The 23,433-nt window shown below is 53.2% G+C and overlaps 8 protein-coding genes across 8 annotated transcripts; 4 read left to right on the top strand and 4 right to left on the bottom strand.

The window, feature by feature from the left end:
- Nucleotides 1-517: 517 nt before the first annotated feature.
- Nucleotides 518-2,679, bottom strand: HMPREF1120_04025 (uncharacterized protein). The gene has a single exon (XM_009158129.1). It carries the CDS (start codon nucleotides 1,177-1,179, stop codon nucleotides 718-720), a length of 462 nt encoding a protein of 153 aa, XP_009156377.1. The 5' UTR covers nucleotides 1,180-2,679; the 3' UTR covers nucleotides 518-717.
- On the top strand, nucleotides 1,368-7,937 carry HMPREF1120_04024 (calcium/calmodulin-dependent protein kinase kinase). Its single transcript, XM_009158128.1, has one exon. The coding sequence runs from the start codon at nucleotides 3,537-3,539 to the stop codon at nucleotides 7,341-7,343; it is 3,807 nt and encodes a 1,268-aa protein (XP_009156376.1). The 5' UTR covers nucleotides 1,368-3,536; the 3' UTR covers nucleotides 7,344-7,937.
- A 13-nt stretch (nucleotides 7,938-7,950) lies between these two features.
- HMPREF1120_04023 (uncharacterized protein) lies at nucleotides 7,951-10,011 on the top strand. Its single transcript, XM_009158127.1, has 2 exons — nucleotides 7,951-8,900; nucleotides 8,966-10,011. Exons 1-2 carry the CDS (start codon nucleotides 8,400-8,402, stop codon nucleotides 9,602-9,604), a joined length of 1,140 nt encoding a protein of 379 aa, XP_009156375.1. The 5' UTR covers nucleotides 7,951-8,399; the 3' UTR covers nucleotides 9,605-10,011.
- On the bottom strand, nucleotides 9,692-11,379 carry HMPREF1120_04022 (beta-1,4-N-acetylglucosaminyltransferase). The gene has a single exon (XM_009158126.1). It carries the CDS (start codon nucleotides 11,092-11,094, stop codon nucleotides 10,117-10,119), a length of 978 nt encoding a protein of 325 aa, XP_009156374.1. The 5' UTR covers nucleotides 11,095-11,379; the 3' UTR covers nucleotides 9,692-10,116.
- A 127-nt stretch (nucleotides 11,380-11,506) lies between these two features.
- HMPREF1120_04021 (uncharacterized protein) lies at nucleotides 11,507-14,306 on the top strand. The gene is made up of 2 exons (XM_009158125.1): nucleotides 11,507-11,741; nucleotides 11,802-14,306. The coding sequence occupies exons 1-2, from the start codon at nucleotides 11,619-11,621 to the stop codon at nucleotides 14,124-14,126; spliced, it is 2,448 nt and encodes an 815-aa protein (XP_009156373.1). The 5' UTR covers nucleotides 11,507-11,618; the 3' UTR covers nucleotides 14,127-14,306.
- Nucleotides 13,208-15,841, bottom strand: HMPREF1120_04020 (uncharacterized protein). Its single transcript, XM_009158124.1, has 3 exons — nucleotides 15,278-15,841; nucleotides 14,759-15,168; nucleotides 13,208-14,645 (listed from the first exon to the last, which is right to left on the bottom strand). The coding sequence occupies exons 1-3, from the start codon at nucleotides 15,411-15,413 to the stop codon at nucleotides 14,496-14,498; spliced, it is 696 nt and encodes a 231-aa protein (XP_009156372.1). The 5' UTR covers nucleotides 15,414-15,841; the 3' UTR covers nucleotides 13,208-14,495.
- Nucleotides 15,819-22,703, top strand: HMPREF1120_04018 (DNA methyltransferase 1-associated protein 1). The gene has a single exon (XM_009158122.1). It carries the CDS (start codon nucleotides 16,131-16,133, stop codon nucleotides 18,549-18,551), a length of 2,421 nt encoding a protein of 806 aa, XP_009156370.1. The 5' UTR covers nucleotides 15,819-16,130; the 3' UTR covers nucleotides 18,552-22,703.
- On the bottom strand, nucleotides 19,001-21,877 carry HMPREF1120_04019 (uncharacterized protein; the record flags this gene model as incomplete). The annotated part of the gene is made up of 1 exon (XM_009158123.1): nucleotides 19,001-21,877. The coding sequence occupies one exon, from the start codon at nucleotides 21,875-21,877 to the stop codon at nucleotides 19,586-19,588; it is 2,292 nt and encodes a 763-aa protein (XP_009156371.1). The 3' UTR covers nucleotides 19,001-19,585.
- Nucleotides 22,704-23,433: the final 730 nt, after the last annotated feature.

The following is a 23,433-nucleotide window of genomic DNA, read 5'->3' as shown; positions in this document are numbered from 1 at the left end:
CAGCAAGACTATTGTCAGCTGTGCGAAGTTTCCGGAGAAATCGACCTGATACAGCGACTTCAAAGTTCTTCGGAACTCTTTCGAATGCACGGTTCCAGGTACTAGATGTCTCGCTGCGGTTGTTGCCAATCATGATCCAACAGCAGCGTCTCTATCATGCAGTGGTCTAGGGAGGGGCTTGCATGCATGAAGGGGTTCTCCAGCATCGAGACGGGTCGCGCGAGACCATGCTACACTGGCAGTAGCCTAGGAGTTAGCGTTCTCTCGTCACTTGGGTAGCCCGGCACCAGAGCCTGGCTACCCTGCCAGTGCATCAGCATTCTTTTTAAACCAGCTGCAGGCCAGGCGGTTTTCAAGCGGTGCAAGCAATCCCACCTCTTCTGGCAGGTTGGTTCCTGTTCCGACTCGAAAGTTGAGGATGAGAACCGCCTGCACACAGTTCTTCAGCTCAAGGTTGGAAGACACTGAGTGCTCAGATCTCAACGGCGCTACCACTCGGAAGGACGAATTACGCACTGTTCTTATTCGAATTTGTTCTCAAAAATCATGGTGCTTAGTTTCAGCCCGGTCGTGAAGGACTGTGTACAACGTAGGTAACTAAAATGCCCCGATTCGGAGACGGCCCGCACACCGTTTCTGAGATAGAAATGGACTTGAGACCCGTAAAAAGTGGACTGCGTGGTGCTCGGTTAGTATGCATTTGCTGTCAGTACAATCTCATGGCCCAACTTCAGTGACAGCATTTATTGATAGCACACGCCTGCACCAATCACCCCGGGCTGAGCAGAGGCAACCGAAGCCAGAGCCCGCATGATGGAAAGACTTGTCTCCACACTTTGCTGTACACTGCTGGTGGTGTTTCATCATAATACGTTGTAGTGTGGCAGAGGCGCCCTTGCGACAGATCGGCGGATGCAAGCTCTGACCCAGACAGTAGTGTCCCGAATGAATAACAATGAATTGTACAGCTTTTGTTAGGGGTTGTGTTGGAATACAGCGTGCAGTTCTGTAGCCTTTCGCAGGCACTGCATGGATGTGCCATCTATGGAGCCATGATCCCGCTTCAAATTCAATCCATGCAAGGATTGGCGGGCAAGAGTGGCGACCACGCTGATCCTGGACGCAAATTTTGTTGTCGAAGCATGTGAAAATTCCCAACAGACTGATCAAGTGCCGCATCTGCTGCGATGCATTTCCTGCTTCTGGTCCGCGTTTCTGCTGTAGTTGTATATTCGAGTCAAGTTCGGATTCGAGTTGCAGTACGTTGCACACGTGTCCATGTTCGACAATACTTGTTGTAGTCGGACAACTCTGCAGCTGTGGATAGCAGTAGCAGGATAGTTAGGTACTGTAGGTCCCGTTGGCCTCTTACGCCGCTCGTACTGCCGGCAGTGGGAGTCTGCGCCATACTAGTAGTCTGTTTTGTTTCTTCGGGCCATGCTGGAGACCGTGTAACGGCTGTGGTATGACATCTTCTTCTCTTTGCCTTCGTGCTAGCGGGTATGGTATACATGCATGCAAGAACTAGTAGTGCATCTTCTGATTGAATGTTTGCGCTGGTGAGAGTTGAGCAGGTTCAATTGCCCCGGGCGTGTGCTCAGGCTCGCAGGGCGACCGTTTGGCCCGTCTCGCCATGTTTGTGAAACTTGGATACGAGAAGGCCGAAGAGTAGTTTCTCTAACCCGGATGCATATCGAACGGGCCTAGCCAGCAGGCTCAGGAGAGAATCCTTCTACGCAGTGAACATAACAGAATGTTGGGAGATGATGGCGACGACCAAGCTACATACTGTTACGCCTGTACAGTACCTTTTCCACAGAACAGACCAACACCTCAACATAGCGGCGGACAAATCCTCACTTTTACCAACAAGCACAGAATTGGTCCGCAACAGGAGTGGCGAGCATGGGTGTTTGAAGCTTCGTGGCCTGACAAGCAGGAGCAAAGAGCCCGATTTGCTTGTATTCATCCCTTAGTTCTGCACAGACTCGCTGCAGTTTGCAGTTGCACCTGCAGGAGGACTTGAAACTGAAGTCGACAATGCTGCGTCACCTCGAATATTTTCTAGCCCATCTGCCATATTCGAGAGACAACATCTTACTCCTTGGAGGTACATCGCGAGTGCAGCGAGGCGAGATCAGATCATCGATCCAGGCCTTCGATGCCGTCCGGGTCACCGCAGCCGTAAACGAGGATGACAGCGGCCTTTCAGGGCTGGAGAATACTCAAGGACGGCCACCCTAGCCCATGGTCAATCGTTTTATTTCAAGGGGCCCCGGTGTCCAGGGACTACAGCGAAGGCTGTCGTCGCTTCAACACTTAAGCAGGCAGGGATGCAAGGTTGAGAGAGAGTTTCTCAGCTGCTAACTGGTCAAGAGCAAGCATCAGCAGTCATGTAGTCAACAGGGAGCAAAAATGAAGGTGGGTATGGTGGTGGATGGTGAATGAGATGGGGCCCCTCTATTGCACACAAGGAGGACAATCGATGTAGGTACAGAGCAGGATGCATAAAAAAAAGCATGGCTCACGCTGCCAGTGCGCAGGCGGAGCAGCGACACTACTTGGCAGCCTTCGCTTGTTGCCAGTGGATGCCTGCAACTTGAACTGCACGGCCCATGATGGACAGTTTGATGTGAGAGATGGACAGACGTTGGGAAATGCCGCCCAACTGTAGTCGGTCGGTTCGGCTGGTTCAGGGCTGGTTTAGGCGGCGCGAATCGCTCTGTTGTTAGGGGCACCTTGTAGTCTGTAGAGGGGCATTAGGCGGCGCTGGCTGGGTCTCTCACGCACCTCTTTACCCACCCTGCTCATCAAGTCCCTACTCGGCTCATTTTCGCCGCTGGGCTTCAGGTGGTGCTGGGGCATCCTTTACACTCCCTTGGCGTCCTGAGGCACCACTTGCCACTAGTCTTCCGGCTTCCCCTCCGTCATCTATCGATCTGATCACTGAGAGGCTTCCGTTTCCTGCGCTCCCTCCCAGTGTTGTCTGTCGTCTTTCCCATTTCAAAGTCCCAGATTACATGTCTTGCGTCCGCACGACTCAACACTGTTTCCGGTTCCTTTTTGTTTAATGTGTATTTGCTCTCTATTTCTTTTCTTCTAAAGACATCTAAGACGCTTCCACCTAACATTGTCCACCATTTGGTTTGTCACAGTTGTGGTACGAAAGCTGTCGATTTCTGATCCCAAACCTCTTTTCACCAATCTCAAGTGTCGCGCGACTTTGAGATTTCCGGCGGTGGTTATATTGTCCTTTCTCACGTCCTCAAATCTGCTTATTGTTCCTGGCTCTCGCGGAGTCCCTTGTCCTTTCCCCATCTCTTCAGTTTCGCGAAAATACTAGCCGTGTCACTACAGGCTAGGAGGGTGCGGTGGTTTAATATTGTGGGGATAGTCAGATGGCACACCTGAACCACTATCGAAGACGCGGCTACTGAATGGAGGCAACAACCAAGCATAATAGTGTCGTTGACTAGAGGAGTCTATGCCCATTGCTGGTGCTTGAGGATAGGGTTGTCGGGATCGGGCTTCAAGCGATGTCGGACAACATAAGTCCTAGTATAACATGGGCACCAGATTTGCGGCAAGCAAGGCACAACTTGGAGTCTGCCAGGAACATAGGTGGTTTAAGTCGGTTCCAGTCGCGCGACAATGAAGCTAGCCTACAAGAGCAGGAGATGAGCAATGGCCCTCAGAGTTCTGGCGGGGATTCCAGTGGCACTCAGCGCAACACGCCAACTGCCTTGTCTGCTCATGATCCTGCAGATGTTGTTGAAGAGAATGCTTTGGATCCCCCGGAGGCCAACATTCGGCAGGGCGGCTTGTCAGCCAGACAACAGCAATCGCTCCCATCCTCTACGCAGACATCCTCTCAATCATTAAAATCCTTGGCCGAACGCGAGGCCGAGCCAGGAACTACCTCTGCGATGGCTATGGTTCATCGCGCGCTCTCCACGAAGTCAACACATAGTTTTGCTCGACGGCGGCGTACTTCCCACTCAAAGTCCCTTTCTCACTCTCTCTCAACCTCGAAACGATCCGTCAACAACGATTATCCAACCTACCCTGACCAGTCCTTTGCAGCCTTACAGGGCCAGTTTGCTGCCCCTAGACCTGCTCCTCCTCTCCGAACACGAAGCTCACATCCTGCTCAAAATCTCCTCTACAACGAAATGTCGACCTGGGCGAGGCCGGTTAGAGACCGGCAATCTGGCTGCCCCGGCACGAAAACTGCAGACAATACACCCATTTCCAGTCCTGGCTTGTTCAACCCTGAAGCCCGAGTACCTTCGTCATCCTCTCTTACCGAGCTCGGCCCTCAACTCCATCATCTTCAGGCACCGAAAGAAACACATACTGCCGAAATCGAGCATGATACATTTTCGGGGAACAAATTCATCAACAACTATGAGATTGTCCAAGAATTAGGCCGCGGCGAGCATGGCAAAGTGAAGCTTGGACGAGATATTGAAAAAGGAACTCTGGTCGCCGTCAAAATCGTCCCGAGATACTCTGTGAAGAGACGTCTCGGTCGGCTGGGCACGCCCGAGGATCGAACCAAGCGAGAAGTGGCTATCCTGAAGAAAGCAAGACATCCCAACGTCGTCAGTCTCTTGGAGGTGATCGACGACCCTAGCAAGAACAAGGTGTACTTGATCCTTGAATATGTGGAGCGCGGTGAAATCAAATGGCGCAAGCGAGGTGTCCGTGAGATTTTAGCGGTCAACAACAATAGGTTTACGCAGGAACGTTTGGGCATCGAAGTGCCCCTCGAACCATCAGAACGGGACCTGTTCCATGTCAGTCAAGCCAGACGGCGGCACGAGCAAGCAGAAAGGGCGCGAATTGCTGCCTCGAACCGTATCCCCAACTGGAGTCTTGAACATGGAGGAGAGGAGTGGGATGATGAGGAGGCCTTCTCGGACATCTCTCGATCCGGATCTCGACATTTCTATGAGTCAAACAACCCTAGCCGGACCCATTCTCATGAAGACTATGCTGAGATGGCCTTGGCTGGAAGTATGTATGGTGCCTATGCTCCGGATGCATACCAGCCCAATCGGAAATTCAGTATCGCAGCAAGCGCTGTCTCGCACATGTCGTCGGAGTGGAACTTTGACGAGCACGATGACGAGCATTCCTACGTCCCTGCCATGACACTCGAAGAAGCTCGACGGGCATTCCGAGATACGCTCTCGGGCCTTCAGTTCTTGCATTTCATCGGTATCATCCACCGTGACATCAAACCAGCCAACCTACTTGTGTCCAAAGATGGCACAGTAAAAATCTCGGACTTTGGTGTCTCCTACCTTGGACGTCCAACGACCGACGAGGATCCCGAGAACAAGCTCACGGAAAACGATGTGTCGGCGTTGGACGATGAGAAAGAGCTTGCACGGTCTGTTGGAACGCCGGCATTCTGGGCGCCTGAATTATGCTACGAGGACCCATCCATGTTCGAGGAGAAGAATGGTCCGAAAATCACCGGTGCCCTCGATCTGTGGGCCTTGGGCATCACTCTGTATTGCATGGTGTATGCTCGCCTACCATTCTATGCGACAGAAGAAATGGGACTTCATGAGGCGGTCTGCAAGGCGGACGTTTTCTTGCCGAAAACTCGACTCGTCCCTGTGGACACGTCGCGGGACAAACCTTCTTACCACGTTCCAGCTTCGATCAATAGCAACAAGCGGCTTGATTACGAACTCAAGTTTGAGCCAGTACCGGAAGCCCTCCGCGACCTGATCCGAAAACTCCTGATCAAAGATCCTGTCAAGCGCATGACCATCGAGCAAGCGAAAGAACATCCGTGGGTGGTTGAAGGCATCCGCGACCCCTCACAGTGGATCAAAGGTCCTCCCGAGCTGGAGAAGGAAAGCAAGAAAAAGATTCTGGAAGTTGATGAAAAAGAACTGTCCCATGCTGTTGGCAAGAGGAACATCATCGAACGAGCCTTGAACACGGCAGGAAGACTTGCAGGAAGTCTGCTGGGCAGAAGCAACACACGCAAACGTGCTCCAAGCGCTGCAACATCTGCAGCCAGCCATTCCAGTGATTCGGTCGCGTCGGTGGCACCGTCGATAGCGAGTACGGCGGGAAAGAATGAGCGCGAGAAGAAGCGAGAAGCTCGACAGAGCAGCCTTCGTGGCGATGAATTTCTCACTGCGCTGAAGACGTCCCGAGAGAATACTGAGCATCCTCTGGCACAAAGCCAAACCGCGAGTCCTGACACATCTCCGCATGAAACCTATTTTGCAAACCCCCTTTCGGCACCCAAAGCTGCATCAACGAGCTGTAGCCCGATGGTGGAGCGCGAAGGCCGGCCCCGGGCGCCTGCCAGAGCGATTTCGACTCTCTCGACTACCGAGTCAGTCAAGACAATTCGAGCCTCGCAGGTGCAAAGGCCACCTCTACAAGTCTCAGAATCATCGCCGTCGATCGCCCGACCCATTTCCCAAGAAAGAGGTCTCAAAGCGAGAGTGGATGGCCTATGGGAGGGTACTGCGAAAACGTTGGCTAGACTGGGCAGCCGAGACCGTCGATCTCGCGCATATGAACAGTCCCCAACCTCCAGTCGTCAGTCGTCCGACGGTGATGCTCACACCAAACCTAGTATTGCCGTGAGCACTGCTTCGGCTGCAGGCGCCATTGAGCTACCAGAAGCCTTGAAAACACCCGCTTCATCGGTTGATGACAACACAGCACCCCCACTTCCTCAGGTGCAGACCGCTTCGTATCCACGAGTGCCTTTCCAAGCACCCACTTCATCCGACGAAGCTTTCGAGCAAGCACGGGATCTCAATCAACGTCGACTTATTCGGGAAGCGCATCTGCAAGCTGAGGCGCAAGCGGAGGCTGCCTCGAGACCTCAAAGTCGGGCCGCAGCCAACGCATGCCCTCCATCTCCGGATGATCTTGCATTTCTGGACAAGCAGCGCGATCAAGGCCCGACTGAACCGCCGGCGTTCTCCCTAGGGTTCTCAGCGCCCTCGGCAAGTACTATTGCATCTTCCGAAGACGGGTATGGCACTAGCAGTGTCTCGTATAGCATGTCCAACCCCTGTTTCTCTGCCGATTCCAGTGCGTCCTCGCCGCCTGGTGAAGGGTTTCTGGGTGCAGACCGTGGTAGAATTCCGGCAAACGTGCCTGCTCCAGACAAGACCCTCGAACCCGATTTCATGCGAACCGCAGACACGGTCACCAAACATGGCAGATCTACACAGGTTGCCACTGGCCCTGCTCTTGAAGATTGGCAGAACAACGGCTATGATTATGATCATCATGAAGAGGATGACTCCGATGAAGATGCAATGATGATGGGCTCCTCTCGAAAGAAGTTTTGATGCTTCACATGAGGCCTATGAACACGATTGCCGCCACAGTTTGTTTCATGACTTTTCTTCACGAGTTTCACACCACAACCTCTTTTTTTTTCATTCGAGTTTTGCTTGGTTCATAGATACCCTGGTTAAAACAAAGCAACGGCGTCTGCGGCGTGCTGCAAAGGTCGGCTCGCCATTTTCTTGCGTTATTGGGTTGGATGCTGTCGAGAGTCACAGGGCCAGGACGACTAAGGTGGGAAGGCATGTTTCAGCTGCATTAATGCGAGGAAAGCAAAAAGAAGATCAGGGAGGTTTTATCGAGCATTGAAACGCACGGTGCATCTCTCATCGAAAAACGGCTGTAACATCAAAGAAGGCTTGAGGAATGAGAACCTGCTACCTTCCTCAATCCCGGGCGTTATCACAGGATGAGCTCTTAGCTGGCACTGGGAGACTGGAATAGCCACCTCAACGCAAACTGTTTATAGCTACAATGTAGGTCTGTCGTTTTCCTGTTGAAGCTGGTTCCCATTTGCTAGGATGACGACACTCGCTCAAACGTCGATACAGCATATAACAAAATCAACATCATGAATCAAAGTTAGACCTTTTCTGATGCTCTTATTCTCTCTATTCAACTTTGTATTCCTCTTCGCATGAATAAAAGTCGTCACCTTAGATACTGCTCCTATACTGACTGAGGCCGGATTGTGGCTTAGTCATTGGCAGCCCGGAGCCTGAGAGCGGAGCTTTTCCAGTTTCCGTGCCAAGCGATCTTCCGCCCAATGCGAAGTTCACTGCAGTTGAACTTGAAGTTGGACTCCAACAAGACGACACCATCTTGAGGCGCCCATGGAGTCGACAGTTTACTGCTAGTTGATGTATTTTTTCCTTGCAGTCTTAAGTGCTTAAGCCTTGTTACCATCCTGCTTCCTGTGGTAAAGTGGCAGAGCTTATTCCTCGCTTCAGGTCTGTTGAACTCGTAGGGGAAGTGTGCTGCGACCACAAACTTTACATGACCACCACGCCGGTGATCCTCTTCCTGCCCTGACCAAAGACCTTTTTGCCGTTTTCACGATGCAGAAAGTCCTACGAATCAACCTCCTCGCGCGCAACCAAGCGCTAAAGGCGGAGCGAAGGAAAAACCTCAAAAAGTTAAAGGAGGAATGGAGCCAACACGACTCACGACGCATCGCCATCGATCGAGCACAACGGGGATACATCAAAGACGAACGGAGACATCGAAGGGAGGACTGGGTCGCGGGACCATTGGCACCGAAACGGGATGCTGGAAAACAACAAGAGCTCTTTGGCACGGTCAGCGGGTTGATTGCCCAGGGTCCCAAGTTTCCCGAACGCACTCGCGCCGGGCCCAAGGGGAACGGCTGGGATCCAGTAGGTTCCGAGGGCCTGGAAGGCGAGCATAAGGAGTGGGAGGGGTTTGGTAACGAGGGAAACATTGTTGAAGGCGATCGTGTCTGCGTGGTTCAGGGGAAAGAGGAAATTGTTGGCAAGATTGGTCGTGTCAAGAGTATCAATGCGGAAGCGAAGGAGTTGACTGTTGAAGGAGTGAATTTGGTACGTGGCTAATGAAAATGTCTCGTTTCTCGCGCAGAACCCAGGTGTCTAACGAAATCTTCTAGGCCGACGTACAAATCCCCGAAGGCGTGCCTCAACGGGAACGAATCGCCTTTCAAGCCCTCGAACTCCCTATCCCTATCGACTCGGTCCGCCTGGTGCACCGATTGCGAGACGAACGAACAGGTCGAGACCGTGATGTCATCGTCAAGCTGCTCCGAGGCGGTGCACCGTATTTCCAACGCGAGGCGTATTCCCCTCTGCCCCGACATACGCGGTATGTTGCCGGCGAGGACATTGAGGTTCCCTGGCCCCAAGTCGATATCCCGACGTACCAGGCTTTCGAGGCAGACACGAGCCGGTTCGACGTCGAGTCTCAATCTTTTATCCCCTCGCTGTACGACCCGCCGCTGCCGCGGTCGGGGATTTTGGATGAATTGCGCGACGACAAATACGCCCGCGACCGCGAATGGCATGACGACGAGTATGTGCGTCTCAAGGTCCTGGAGGATGCTCGGGCCGCTTGGTACGAGCAGCGCAAGCTGCAATCGCCGCTGGAGCAGTTGGCAGAATATAAATTGGAGTTGGCACAGAAGAGGGCCGAAGAGGTGAAGAAGCAGGGCTTGCCTGAGGAGACCTTGAAGATCATTCTTGAGACGAAACAGTCGAAACCGCAGCGGAGGCAGAAGGCTTTGGCTGCTTAAAAAGTTGTGGTCTTGCTCTTCGGTTTCCACATGGGTGTTTTATTGTATGCTGGACCGGGGTCTGCCGTTTACAATGCAGCTGCCAGTGAACACATAAAATGGGGGTTTGGCGCCATTGTTCGGCAAGCAAAAATTGAACTCCATTCTGTGTACCATATACATAAAACCACCGTATATTGTACATTTGCATCATACCCAGTGAACACTTCTAACTGGACCTCAGTTGGTGGTAGCCATCTACAACATTACTGCTTTTTTTTACATCCATGCTCGCGAATCATCTGTACACCAGCTCCAGTCGGATTACAACCTCGTATGGCAGTGAACCAAATGTTGGGTTGGGTATACTCTACATCCGGACCATGCTCTCCCAGTCATCTATGAAATCAATAATTGAGTCCATATGTATGGTGCCGAGTTTAGTGTCGCAGTAGTCTTTTTTTGGTTCTGGTTATACTACTACTCTCACCGATGGGATTAGGGACTGTTGATAGAACATCAATCACATCATATCAAGTCACCAGCGGCCCAATATATTCGACTCGTGACCGTGACCGCGAGCCTTGTTGTTCCGCCAACTGCGGCCACTGCACAATGAAGCGATCGACAACAGGATGCAAGAGGCGACCGCTCAGACTGAGGGTCTTGACGCGGGCCCAGCTTTCGATGAAGATGGTGCGCATCTCGTGCCGGTCCCATCTGCCGTTTGGTCCGAGTCTGCTGGGGCAGAGGCCGAAGAAACGGAGAATTATCGAGGCTAGTATGACTATGACTCCTGTCCCGGGGCCGTTTGTGAGGATTAGATCTGGGTAGAGCCGGCTGTGACCCTGACGTCTCGTGGTCTTCTTCCCTCTCAACACTCCAATACAGTCCCATAAGCACAAAAGACTCGATACCGGGGTGGTGAGAATACTTTGATGGACTTTTCGGGCGCGGTGGACGGTCACGATGTTGTATTGACTTGTAGATTCTTCTTGTTTGATGCGATGGTCAGAGTCACGGCCAGCGGAATCAAGTCTGGGAGAGGCAGCGGAGCTGTCCTTGGGGCCTGGTTCAAGCGACTTTTCGAATTCGTGTGCCTTTGACGCTGAAAAGTCGTCGCCGGAGCTGATGACGTATGTGCGGTGGGTGAAGTCGGTTGCGAGATTCGGGACCTGAGAGAGCATGTTGAGCATTTCGGCTGTGTGGCCGCCTGAGCCGAGGACGATTAGGAGGTGGGTTGGGGTTGATAGAGTTGGTGAATTCGAGGAGGAGTGATGTGAGGCCGAACGTGAGGGTCTGTTCAACCGTGGCGGGGGAGGAGGTCTGCGAGTGAGGATGTGGTTGAGTCGAATGACACATGCCGTCAGGAGAATTGTAGCGATGCTGAAGATCACGGTGAGGAGGAGACGGTGGTGGCTGACGAAGTCCAGAATGGAAGTTGAATGCCGGGATAGGGTCGGGAAAATGGTCTGTGAATGGTCCTCGACATGATAATGCTGCTTGTCCATTTTTGCCGATGCCGTCTATGAGGAAGGGTCAAGGATGGAAAAGAATGCCAGGGTATGAAGGCCACGAAGGCGGAGGGTGAATGCTTGTTGGACGAGGCTACGGCCCCATTGTTTCCTGGCCACTTGATTTCCGAGACATATTTGTTGTAGTAGTCGTGCGCCGGCAATTGTGACAGTAGTGACTAGATCGTAGACATTGTGCCATCTACCGCCTCTGTAGATCCGTAGTACATGTACTTTGAAACTGAAGCTGAAGCTGAAGCAGTAATAAGTTGTCAATGTTGTCTTGTGTAGGTTGATGTCCTTTTTGACGGAGATTATCTCGATGGGCTTTATCTCCGGAGGCGACGCTAAACCGATTGTGGAATATCGTTGATTCTGTGAATTGCAAGTCGAACTTAAGTGACGATGAATTCAAGGCAGCCATGTCTTCTGCCGCGAAACACTTTGTGGTCTGGATATAATGTTTTCAACACTGCAAGCAAGTCTTGATTCTTGTGTCTAGTCGCGAACTATGCAACATCATGCCTGTCCAGTTGCGCCAGCGTCTCGATTGTCACTACTGCGGTCGGCGATCAAAACATGTCAAGAAACCGAATAGCAGATTCACATGCGATAACTGCCTCGCCGTCAACTTCTTCGATGAGGTACGTAGCACAGCACAAGATACGATTGCAACCCAACGTCGCTGACTTTCACTTCGGTAGAATGGCGAGATAGCAGATGTGCCTGTCGAAGAAGCAGCACCTGCGCAGCGCTTTGCTCAACCCGTCCATTCAGATCCTCTCGCCGACGACTTCTCCTCCCACGACTCCATCTTCTGTCCGACATGTATCAAGAACCAACAATTGTACACCTACAACCTATCTCAGTTCCTGCCAGACCCAGACCACCCCGACTATGAAAAGTTCGAGGCCCAACTTCCCGAGTACAAGAAAGGCCTAGAGCGACGGTATCCGCAATGCTGCGCTCGCTGCGAACCCAAGGTTCGGGCGCAGTTACATCAAGCCACATACAATGCCAGAAGTGATCATCTTCGACGGGTGCTGGAGAAATCGCGCCAGAGGAGGATCTCCAGCCGGCTGGGATGGAGGAGTCTCTTGATCACTGCTGCAGGAGTGGGATACTTCACAAGTCTTGCTATGCAACTGGTATGGCACCTGTACGGGTCGCAAGTGACTAGTAGACAACTAGTCAAGTACCAGATCAGGGGGCTGGCGGACTGCTTCAGACACCGTCGCCCATTCGTTCCTCAATGTCTCGACATTTCGGAGTCGCTGCTGATAGGCATATCGATCGACCTCGGATTCGCGACCAGTTGGTGGAATCCCAAGTGGCAGCTATGGTTGTCTATGGGCGGTCACGATGGAAAACTGTCCGGTTTGGCGAAATACTATCTCGTGCAATACACTCTGCTGGGGTTGAGGATAATTGCCTGGATACTCACAACAGATATGTCTCTGAATCCCAAGTTGCGGTCCATGCTGCATGCCTGTTTCGCGGTGGCCATCACGCTCGTCGCAGGCTGGTCTGTTTTCGGTATAATCCAAGTCAAAACCAAGCCACCTGTCAACTGGCATCAGGATCCTGCTCCTTTGCTTTCCCGCGATCAGTTTGTTCCGCCTTCCGAACCCTCTACGGCAGATACACAGCAGGATCAACAAGGACCATTCAGCGTAGGGAGCCTGTCAGCCTCACAGGGGCCAACATACAGAGCATGGAGACCTCCAACGCCGCCGGATGAAGCCGCTGACTCAATGGACTGGATGCCCTCCCAGCCCGTGTTCCAGCCTGAATTAAAGGAGGTGCGGTATCGATCCACCAAACCGTCACCATTCCATGGAGCTCTACCTGCACTGAATGCAAGGGGACTGCACAAATCTGCTGCACAGACGACCACTTCAGTGCAGAAGGAGGCCATTGGTCTACCTCCTGGATTCTTCGATCGACCCTCGAACCCGGCTCTTCCGTCCCGTCCGACCAAAACAGCCAGTGACGCTATCGCACAACCAAGGTTTTTCGGTTATGACAAAGATGCCGACACGGGTCTGGAAAGTATTTTCGGGACCGTCTTTTCACTGCAAGATCGGTCCTTGGACCCTGTCGGCCCATCTCAAGCGCCTAACGTCGGTACTCCTAATTCCCCCTCTGCTCGGTTCTCTCAAATGGACCAAAAGAGGCGATCGTCATTATCTACTGCCAAGGAGTCTTCGTCCCCGTCCGCGCGTTTCAGTGCCGCTGCATTTGGTGGATTGGTGGGCGCAGTTGCATGGTGGATTTTCGATGTCACAGTCTGGCGAGATACATCATCAGAGCTAGGATACTATATTGTATTGTTCAGCATCGCCGTCCCTACTGGCCACCTATTGCTGCTGCTTCTGTCGTCTACCAGCAGAGCGCAAGGAGGTCAATTGTCGTGGATCGTGTTGTTCACCTGCGAAGCTATGGTGTTGATCGGACTGGCCATGCTACGCGAGAGGTTTGGAGAGCTTTATCGAGACCTTTGGAACAAAGTGGGAATTGCGGCGGTGGGCTTGTTACTGCCGCAAGAATTCCTGCAACATCATCAGACTCGACCAAGTGCGAGCACGCAGGCGCATGATACCCTTCATCAGAGGCCAGTGGCCCCGCCAGTCGATGAGGTCGTCGAGAGAGGTACGGGTAGGGATCTTCCTGTCGAACCAACTACACCGCGTCCGGATTCGTGGCGTCGCGACTCCTCGGAATCAGTTGAGAGTCAATCGTCCATCGCCACCACATCTACGGTATGGGACTCGGCGCCTCAGAATCTGTCTAGGGGGCGCTATGAGCTTTATGAGTCGTCGCCGAGCAAATCTCACACTCCTACTCCGAGATCCAATTCCAGCCGAGGTATGATGGGGATCGACGGACTGTCGTTGAATGACGGCGGTGGTTTCGCTTCTACTGGTAGGAGACACGGTCCAGCTAGCACTAGCACTCCTGGGAGAGGCTGGGGTTTGGAGTCGTCAGGCACCAACATTGCAGGACCGCGAGAAAGGCGCAAGTTTTGATTATGGGGCTGCACTGCACTGCACATTTTCTAGTCGTTACTTTTTGTACATGATTCTTGGGTTTGGCGTAGCATAGCGAGGGAGCCGTAGGCATCTGAGAGGTCCGAGTTTGAGATCTCCAAAAATGAAAATGAAACGAAAACGTGAACGGCCAAGAGCCTGGCCGTCTGACATTGAATAGTTTGGGACGTGCGATGTCCCTCTTCTTGTTGACAGGTCGTACGTCAGTTTGACAATAATGTAGATTGCTTCAAATTGTGGCTTTTGGGGGGGACGCAGTAACAGGCCGAACATGCAATCAAAGTTCACGGTGAGAAGTCGATGGTCGTTAAGTGGCCGTGTAGAATGGCCAATTCATGTTCCCATTTTCTATGTCAACTTTTGCTTGATGAAGAACGACCGCAGATGCGACAGCTGCCAGGCACAGGTGACGCCCAACACGGCCAGCTGGATCAAAGTCCACCGCACAATCTTTGCATTGGTCGACTCGCTCTGGTCACGGAATTCGGCTTCTCGTTCCTGTTTAGGACAAAATTAGTTCCATCCATCGTATGAGTTGTTCGCGCACTCGTCCGCCGCGCATGACATGGCGGCTAGACTGTATCGTGGCGTGGTTGCGGTGTAGTACGAACCCTTTGGAAAATCTGTTCCCTCCTGATATCCGCCAACCGCTGATTCAACTCCCTTACTTTACTCACGATAGTATCGATCTTGCCTTTATCCTCGCTCTCGATCTTGCTGGTCTCGCCGATGGCCATGTCCAACGTCAACTTGACGCCGCCCATGGGCCCGCCACCGCCGGAAAACCAACCGCTGCCCACACTGACGGCCGCGGGGCCCGAGGGCGTGAAACACAACCTGTGCAATCCGGCGTCGGCGGCGCTGAATGTGAATTTTGTCGGCGCGTCGGATGAGGTTGTTGTTTGCGTTACTACGCGGTGGTCGTTGTCGAAGGTTTCGTCGACGGTGATTTGCATTTGTAGCTCGGGTGTTGCTTGGAAGGAGTTGGTTTGGCCGTTCCAGGCTTCGGCTTTGTATGTTCCTAGCAGTCTCAAAGGGTTAGTCAATTGGAACTGGAAGAAAATAAATGCCACCACATTGTAAAACAAAGCCACAACGTTGTCTTTCGCGCAGCAAGTGCTTGTACTAACCCACTACTAGCGTGTCCTTGGGCAAGTCCTCGTAGAAACATTTGGGTGTCGTGCCGTCGAGGTAGAAGTAGAGGGCTTGCGAGGAGGTGATGAGGGACGAAACGACGGCGAGCGTCGTCGTCGTGAGGAACTTCATCTTGTCTTCTCTTCACTTCGTTGCTGGCTCGGTTGGCTTGCTGCGCGACGACTAGAATTGACCGCTGGGGAGGGAGGGAGACAGATGTGCTGCGGTCGCAGTCGCGGTCTCGTGCCGGAAAGGGTGCGGTGAGGTCAAATCCCAATGATGGATAAAAAGGGCTTCTAGATGGCACAGACGCAGAATCGCATGTCAATCATCAGTTTAGTGTTCAATTCAGGGGAAGACTCGAGGCGCCGCGGAGTACAGGAACACGACCGTGCAGTACAGGTGGCCGTAGCCTTGTCGCAGCGTGCCAAGTGCGTTATCACGTGACCTCAAAAGGAGGCCTGGCACGCGGCTTTCTTATTTCCACGCATTATAGACATACATGTAGAAAAGGCTCTGGCTCAATATCGGGCAAGGCCAGTCCAACTGGTGTATTTGTCGTCGAGGGTGGTTGGGGTGTGTCTTGGGTGCCCGTGTCCAAGCTTGATACAACCAGAGACCGGAGCACGTGACTAAAGAGATCACGTGCGAAGCATCGGTCCGCCAGTTGCAGCGGCGTCGACAATTCTGCCCTTTGTTGGTACATAACCACTGCATATCGACTGACCGTCCCTCATCATCAACTCATCGACGCGTAAGGCGAATGTAAGCCGACAACGCCTGGGACCTTGACCAACTGTCCCTACACCATCTGGCCTGACCTATCGCGCCATCTCAAGGTTGCTCGTCATGGCGTCCACCAGCGACATTCGCGACATCATGAACTTGGGCCAGGCAGGTCCGCGGCAGCCTGCGCCCAAGAAGAAAAGACACGTCGAGCCTCAAGTGCGAATGACTGGAGTCAAACGAGAAGTTCAAGCTCTGATGGGCGATTCGGTGCCGCCCATTGCCCTCGTCGAACAACGCTCCTACAAGTCGAGACCGTCCATATCCCAAAAACTATTCAAACCGAGACACTGGGAAGAGAGACCATTTCAGCATGGAGCGCGAACAGATGGACTGCAGCTTAGGCACTGGAAACGCTCAATACCAGGCTCGACCGCTCGACCCGCTTCTATTGGGAACACCGCAGCCTCGACCGATGTTGAAATGACCGATGATTCGAAGCCGGCCTCAGTCACGCAAGAACTACGGTTTGAAGAGGAATTCCCTTCGCACAAATGGGACGTGAAAGTGCAGGTGGCGTCATACACGGATGAACAGTATCAGAGTTACTTCAAATCAGACGACTGGACCAAGGAAGAAACAGATTATCTCATTGAACTTTGCCGAGATTATGATCTTCGATGGGTTGTCATTGCCGACCGTTACGATCCTGAACAGATCCCTGGCGCAACGGGGTCTCTGCCGAATGGAGAAGCTGCAGGGAATGAAGTTGCCCACCAGCGCAAGTATCCGGCTCGGTCGATGGAGGCACTCAAACAGCGATATTACACGATCGCGGCCAAGATGCTCGAGTTACAGATTCCAGCGAGTAACATGACACAGGCCGAGTTCCAACTGTGGGAGAAGATGCGCAATTTCGACGCAAGAACCGAGTCCCTGCGAAAAGCCATGGCCGAGAAACTATTCGAGCGTACCAAGGACGAAGCTGACGAGGAGAGAGTGCTGCTAGAGGAACTTCACCGCATCACCAAACATGAAGATGAGCTTATCAAGATGAGGTCCGAACTCTACTCCCGGCTCGAGCCAGTCACCCCTCTCCGAAGAAATGAGGAGCAATCTACCGCTGTATATCAAACTTCGGGTGGCTTGTCCATGCTGCTCCAATCTCTGCTTGCCAAAGAAAAGAGGCTGAAGAGGCCTCCACCCGCGAATGGCACAGAAGCAACTCCTGCAGCCGCCACGCCCTCGGAATCCGCGCGGAGCGAGAAATCCAGACATCCCAACCAGTACAGTCGACGGGACACTGTCGACACTCAAGCGACCGAAGAATCCGGGCCGCAGAAGAAGGGATCAGTATCCCAACCAAGCGTGCGAGTTCTCTCACCGCAAGATGAGGCACGCTTTGGCGTCTCCCATCCCCAAGAAAGAGTCACGAGCGGCGTACAATTCCGACACGAGAAGATCAATCGTCTCTTGATGGCCAAGAGTCAGACACAGACGGCCAAGATCCAAGCCGCCCTGACCGAGCTGGGTATCCCGCCCAGGTTACTCATGCCTACGCAGCGAGTTTGTCGTGTCTTTGAACAGCTTGTAGGCGAAATAAATGTTCTGTTGGATGCCAGAAAGGTCAACGAGAAGATTGCCACGGAGATCAAGATTTTGGAAGAAGCCAGACGCATCAGACTTGGGTTGCCGAAAGACGGCGAGGAAAAGTTGCCGCCGGCTGTTGATGCGATGGAAGTCGATTCTTTCCACCTCGATGGCAACACGAAAATTGAGAATGGCCAAGAACACACCATTGCTACTACAAAGCAGGAGCAGGATACTCAAGCTGGGACCAGTGCTCCTGCAACCAAAACAGAGGAAAAGACCGAAGACAGCCTGAGTAACAACGATCAGCACAATGCACAAGTCAATGGGCACGAGCAGAAGAGTGGCGATACAGACGCTGACAATGACGGCGAGGAAGCTGGACAAGAATCTTCACTCATCCCTCAAGAGTCCGCCGATAAGCATGGTGAAGAAGAGGATGGATCAGAGAGAGACGATGACGATGATGAAGACAATGAACATCATGACGGAAATGCTGATCAATCTGTCACTGGCATCGATCATGAGGACGAGGACGAGGATGAAGATGAGGAAGAAGACGACGAGCCTCATGTAAACGGAGAAGTGGACGAGGAAGAGGACGAGGACGATGATGCGCAGGTCCAAGCCACACCACAGAACGACAGTGACGCTGAAGAGGAAGATGACGCTGAAGCTGAGGCCGAGTCTGGATCCGAGGAAGAGGAAGCCGCCGGAGAGGATGGCCATTCGGATGACGAGGATGATGCTGCCGAACAGGATGATTCCGATGCTGTGGGTGGTGAAGATGCGAACGAAGACGATGATGTTGATGGAGAAGAGCATGCGGCACCCGAAGCAGGGTCAGCCACCGCTACCGGGCCTCGAGCCCATAAGCGTTCTGCCAGCGTCCTCTCCGAAGCCAGTCGCGCTGGAAGCAATCGGAGCGGTCTGGGAAGGAAGAAGAGAAGATAGTCTCAACTACAAGAGTAGAAATCTGAATGTTTCCAGCAGACAGATTGTGAAGCATAACTCTTTTACTCTCTGAGCGGGCGAGATCACTCCTATTTGTACCCGCTTCGCTGTAAGAGTGTAGGCGTCCTTAGCAACGACCTCAGGCACTTCAGGCTATAGGATGATTGCATTTAGCGGTTCAAGTTGTTCAAGTAATTTCCCACCATAAGTGATCAGATATATCATAGCGCTTGGAGCTCGGACCTTAGAAATCGAGACACGATTCTTGACCTCAACAAAATACACTGTTCTGGATCAGTCAATGTCCCTTGATATCAAGCCCCAGAACCGCGGCTGGCCTGTACAAAAGTGACAACAATAAGTGACATCTCTACACTGCTTGTTATACACTCACTGATCAAGCTAGATTTGAAGAACGGATGAAGTTCTATTCACACGGAAAAGAGAGCTTTCGAACAATCTTGCTGTGGTTTTGGCAGAAGCATCTCAATTCAAGCTACCTATCAAAGGTACGCTTTCTCAAGTTCCTGACTTTGCTTCCCTTGCTTCTCGCCATTAATGTCTATCTCATTTCATTCCAATCTGCATGCCACGACCAAGTCACTCATCTGACCAGCAGATGTATCCATTTTGTGGCCTTATCCTTTCCCATCTGTGTCCATTATGGCCGATCAAGAGCTGCCTGCAGCTCATCCGTGCCTTTTCCTCGGCGCCTTGCTTTGCCCTCAATCCTCCACGTTCCTCATCGAATGTCCATGACACGGTGTGATGTCTCGTCTAGTGCCGTTGCTGTAAGGCACTGCAATCAATGCCCGTAAGATCTACCAAGGATCCCAAAATCCCATCCTCAGAACGCCGTCGCTATGGTCGTTCTATCGTGCATTGAAATGCTTTCGTTCAAGGCTGTGCTTGCTGAAATGGTACCCGACCCTTTCAGAGAAAGAAAAGTTGTCGTCACCCCATCTGTCACCTGAATCTCATCCTGCACTGATTGCTCCTCTCTGAGCTCCCTCTCACATCTTGCTCTTCGTTTCTTATTCCTCCTCAGAGACTTCGGACTCTTCGTCTTCGGGGTAAACGAGCTCTAGCTCGCTGCAGACGGCGGCCTCGTCTTCGGACCAGGGCCCCTCTTCGAACGCCGCTCCTCCCGCGGTGTCTGGCTTAGTTTCGGTCGCCTTGTCTGCGGTGGCCTCCGAGTCGTCTCGCTGGTTCCAATAGTTCATGAACTCCTGAACCTCGGAGTTTCTGACTTCCTCTTCCTCTTCCTCTACCTCTTTCTCCTTCTCCTTCTCTGTCTCCTTCTGCTTGGACTCGGCTTCTTCAAGCTCGATCCATTGGCTCATGAAGTCCTCCTCATCGCCGTCGAAGAGACTGTCTTCCCTTCGTCGAGGACGCTCCTCTACCGGTGCCGGCGTCGGTGTCGGGGTCTTTGCCTTTGGCTTGGTTGCCTTGGCCTTCGGTGCCTCCGGCGCCTTCTTGGTGGCCGCCTCGCGCTTGGGCTTTGGCTTTGGCTTGGGCGCGGCCTTGGCCTTTGGCCTTGTAACTTTGGCCTTGGGTTCGGTGGCGGCCTTTTTGCGGGAGCCGGCACCAGCACCGGCACGAGCACGAGCGGTTGTTCGGGCAGGAGGATTTGGGGTAGGGACGCTGCTGCTGCCGCTGTGGTTGCTGTTGTTGTTGTCTGCTGCCGCTGTGGCCGCCGGAGGAGGAGGATTGGCTGAGGCCGGGGCGTTGAGCTGCCAGAACCAGTCGTTGTCGGTCTGGCCTGGCATGTTGGTCTGCAGGTAAGGAAGGCGGCCCATGGCCTTGTGCAGGGCTGGAGGCGCCTTGTGGACCATCCAGTCCAGACTTCTCTTGGCCTTTTTCGGTCTCGGGACGTCGCTGTTGGTGGCGGTGGCGTCGCTCTCTGTCGACGAGTGAGGAGGGGTGGGCAGGACCGGGGCAGCGGAGAGAGAGAGAGCGGCGGGTGTGCATGTCGGAGGGGTGGCCAGCACCGGAGCAGCGGAGAGAGAAAGAGTAGCGGGCGTGCATGGCAGAGGGGTGGCAGCACTGCCGGGGTTTGCAACGACTGCTACAGAGGAAGAAGAAGGTCTCGTAGGTGTAGGAGCAACGAGGGAGCCAGGGACAGCGGGAGGGCGCATAACAACATTGTCGTTATCGTTGTCGGCAACAACAGGAGCAGAAGCAGCATCAATACCAGCAGAATCAGCAACCCCAACACCAGCACCAGCAGGGACAGGGACAGCACCGACCTCACCCACCTCTTCCTCGCTGGTCAGATCCACGACTGACGCCAGCGCCAGACGTGGAGGAACAAGCTCTGAGGCGCCCCCATTGTGCTGCGGCTGCAGCAAGCGGCGGTCTACTGGTACTGTTTGGCCCACGTAAGGCTTCACCAGCTCCTTGAACCGCTTGCTGTACTCAAGGCCCTCGGGGCCGGTGAGGTCGATGGCCCGCCCGGTCTCCGGAACCACAGGCTCGAGGAGACCGTTGTCCCGGACCGTGAAGTGGAGTTGGCCACGGAGCACGTTGTAGTATGCCCGGACCTTGGTGTTTTCCTGGCTGAGCCTCTGGCCGACCTGGATGGCCTGCTGCTTCTCTTGGAGAGCTTGCCGAGCCCTGGCGGCGAGCATGTCGCAGGCTGCCCGTGCCTTCTTCAGCTCCCGAAGGTGCTGCTCCTTGAAAGACTGCTTCTGCTCCTTGAAAGCTTGGTTCTCTGCACGCAAGCCGAGGACCTCCTTGCGGAGCCTCTCGAGTTCTGCCGCCATGGTGCCCTGGACCTGGGCAACTTGCTGGGTCATTTGCGGCTGCTGCTGCTGCTGCTGTTCGAAAGAAGGGACAAAGGCACGAGCTCGTCGTTGCTGTTGCTGTTGCTGTTGCAGCTGTGGCTCTCCCTCTGCGAAATCCGCAAAGCTTCGCTTCTGGCCGGCGCCGCCCTGTTGTTGAACTTGGCCTTGTTGAACTCCCTGAAACATGGAGTTGCCGTTGTTGTTGGTGCCATAAGGGGTGGACATCCTAGCCATTTGGGTTGTTGGCGGCGGCGGCATTGTGGCCATCGGAGCCATAGGCATGGGCGGCATCGAGGTCATTGGATGCATTGGCGACGATGTCATTGTCTGCATCGAGGTCGTTGTATACATCGGCGCTGTTGTCATGGGCGGTATCATCGAGTTCACCCCTGTCACCGGCATCATCATTGGCGGCTGCATGGCGTTCATTGCAGGCCCGGGCTGGTAGGCGCTGGTAGGATTGTACCAGTCGCCCCCGTTGCCCGTGGCCTGTCCTGCAGCGCCGCCATTGAAGAACTGATAGTTGTTGAAGCCGTCCATTTCTCTCGATGCTTTTATGTATGTGGGGAAGAGCAAGAGTCTGGGGTGTGGTGGGTACAAGGTGGGTCGAGGCAGAGGGAGTGACAGCGTGCTTGGGAGTGTTAGTCGAAAGCGCAACACTAGAGTGCAAGTCCGCGTGTATCACCTTACCTGTCAGGGAGTTGATGACGAGTGTCTGTATGTTCAGCTGGTGCTGTGAAGAAAGCAGGCAAGCTCTGAGTCCGAGGGTAAACGCGGGTGGAATCACGGGGCAGTGCCAGCTGTTTGCCCGACAAGTATCTTCGCTTTGGGTGAATGTGAGAGGCAGTGTGTGCACTTGGTCGAGTGATAGGGGGAGGTAGGTGCTGTGGCTGCTGGGAAGCTCAAAGTGCTCTGCTCTGTCGAGTGTTGATGTTCTGTTCAAGAGGCGAAGAAATGTGTGTGTTGTGTGCGTCCGTGTGTGAGAGTGTGTGAACTCGCGTGTGGGTATCAGTGTGTGCGTGTGTGAGTGTATGATGAAGAAGTTCAACAGATCGAGGGAGAGGGAGCAGGTACTTGAAGGAGAAAAAAGAGCAGATGAAGGTTCCCCTGCTGCTTTCGCCGTCCTTTCGACGCGTAAAGCATAAGGAGTCGAAGGTTCAATAGAACTGAATGGGAAACAGGATGGAATGATGTGTTATTGGAAGTTCCCTACACTGTTTGACCTCGCTGCCCTGTGAAGACCAGACGCGGGAGAATAATTCACATACGGCTTCACCATAGCTCCATCCTATTGTCGTTCGTGCCATATTGCTGCAGAGCTTGCTGCAACACATAACCAATAACAATATCAACCGCGTCGTCGCGTACCATATGAACAGTCACTTGAGGTCCTCTCAAGCTCTCTGCGCCCAGAAGTGAATTCGAGGAAAACGCGCTCTTCGTGACCCACTTTTCCCATATGCTTTTCAGGTTTCTGGTACAATATTGTACTGGTTCATTTGCTTCCACCAGCGGAAGGTTATGTATGTCCATCCGGGCCACTCAGAAACCGTGCACTGCCAGTGTACCATGCGAACAGTCATTCGAAGCTGAAGTGCTCTCGAGTCTTTTGAGCCAAAGTGAGTTCGAGAAGAAGGCGTCCTGCGAGACCCACCGTCCATTATGCTTTTCAAGTTCCTGGTACAATTATGTCCTGGTCCATTCTTCCCACCAGCGGAAGGGTATTCCCCTCCGGGCCACTCCAAGTACTCTCGAGTTTTCTGAGCCCAAGCGAGTTCAAGAAAAACCCCTTTGCGAGACCCACCTCCCCATATGGTTTCGATGGTACAATCATGTACTAGCTTATTTGCTCCCACCAGCGGAAGAGCATGCCCATCCGGGCCGCTCAGAAATCGTCTACCGTACAACGCGAAGCGTCACTCGAAGTCCTCTCGAGTTTTCTGCGCGTAGGTGAAGGCAGGGAAAACGCGAACTCGCGTGACCTACTGTCATGTATGCCTTTTCTGGTACAGTCATGAATTCATCCATTTGCACCCACCAGCGGAAGGGTATGCCGTATACTGCACCACGCGAAGAGTCACTCGAAGTGCTCTCGA

This window comes from Exophiala dermatitidis (assembly GCF_000230625.1).
Source record: "Exophiala dermatitidis NIH/UT8656 unplaced genomic scaffold supercont1.3, whole genome shotgun sequence".
In the NCBI taxonomy this organism is placed as follows: Eukaryota; Fungi; Ascomycota; class Eurotiomycetes; order Chaetothyriales; family Herpotrichiellaceae; genus Exophiala; species Exophiala dermatitidis.
This window is presented reverse-complemented; position numbering and strand designations above follow the sequence as displayed.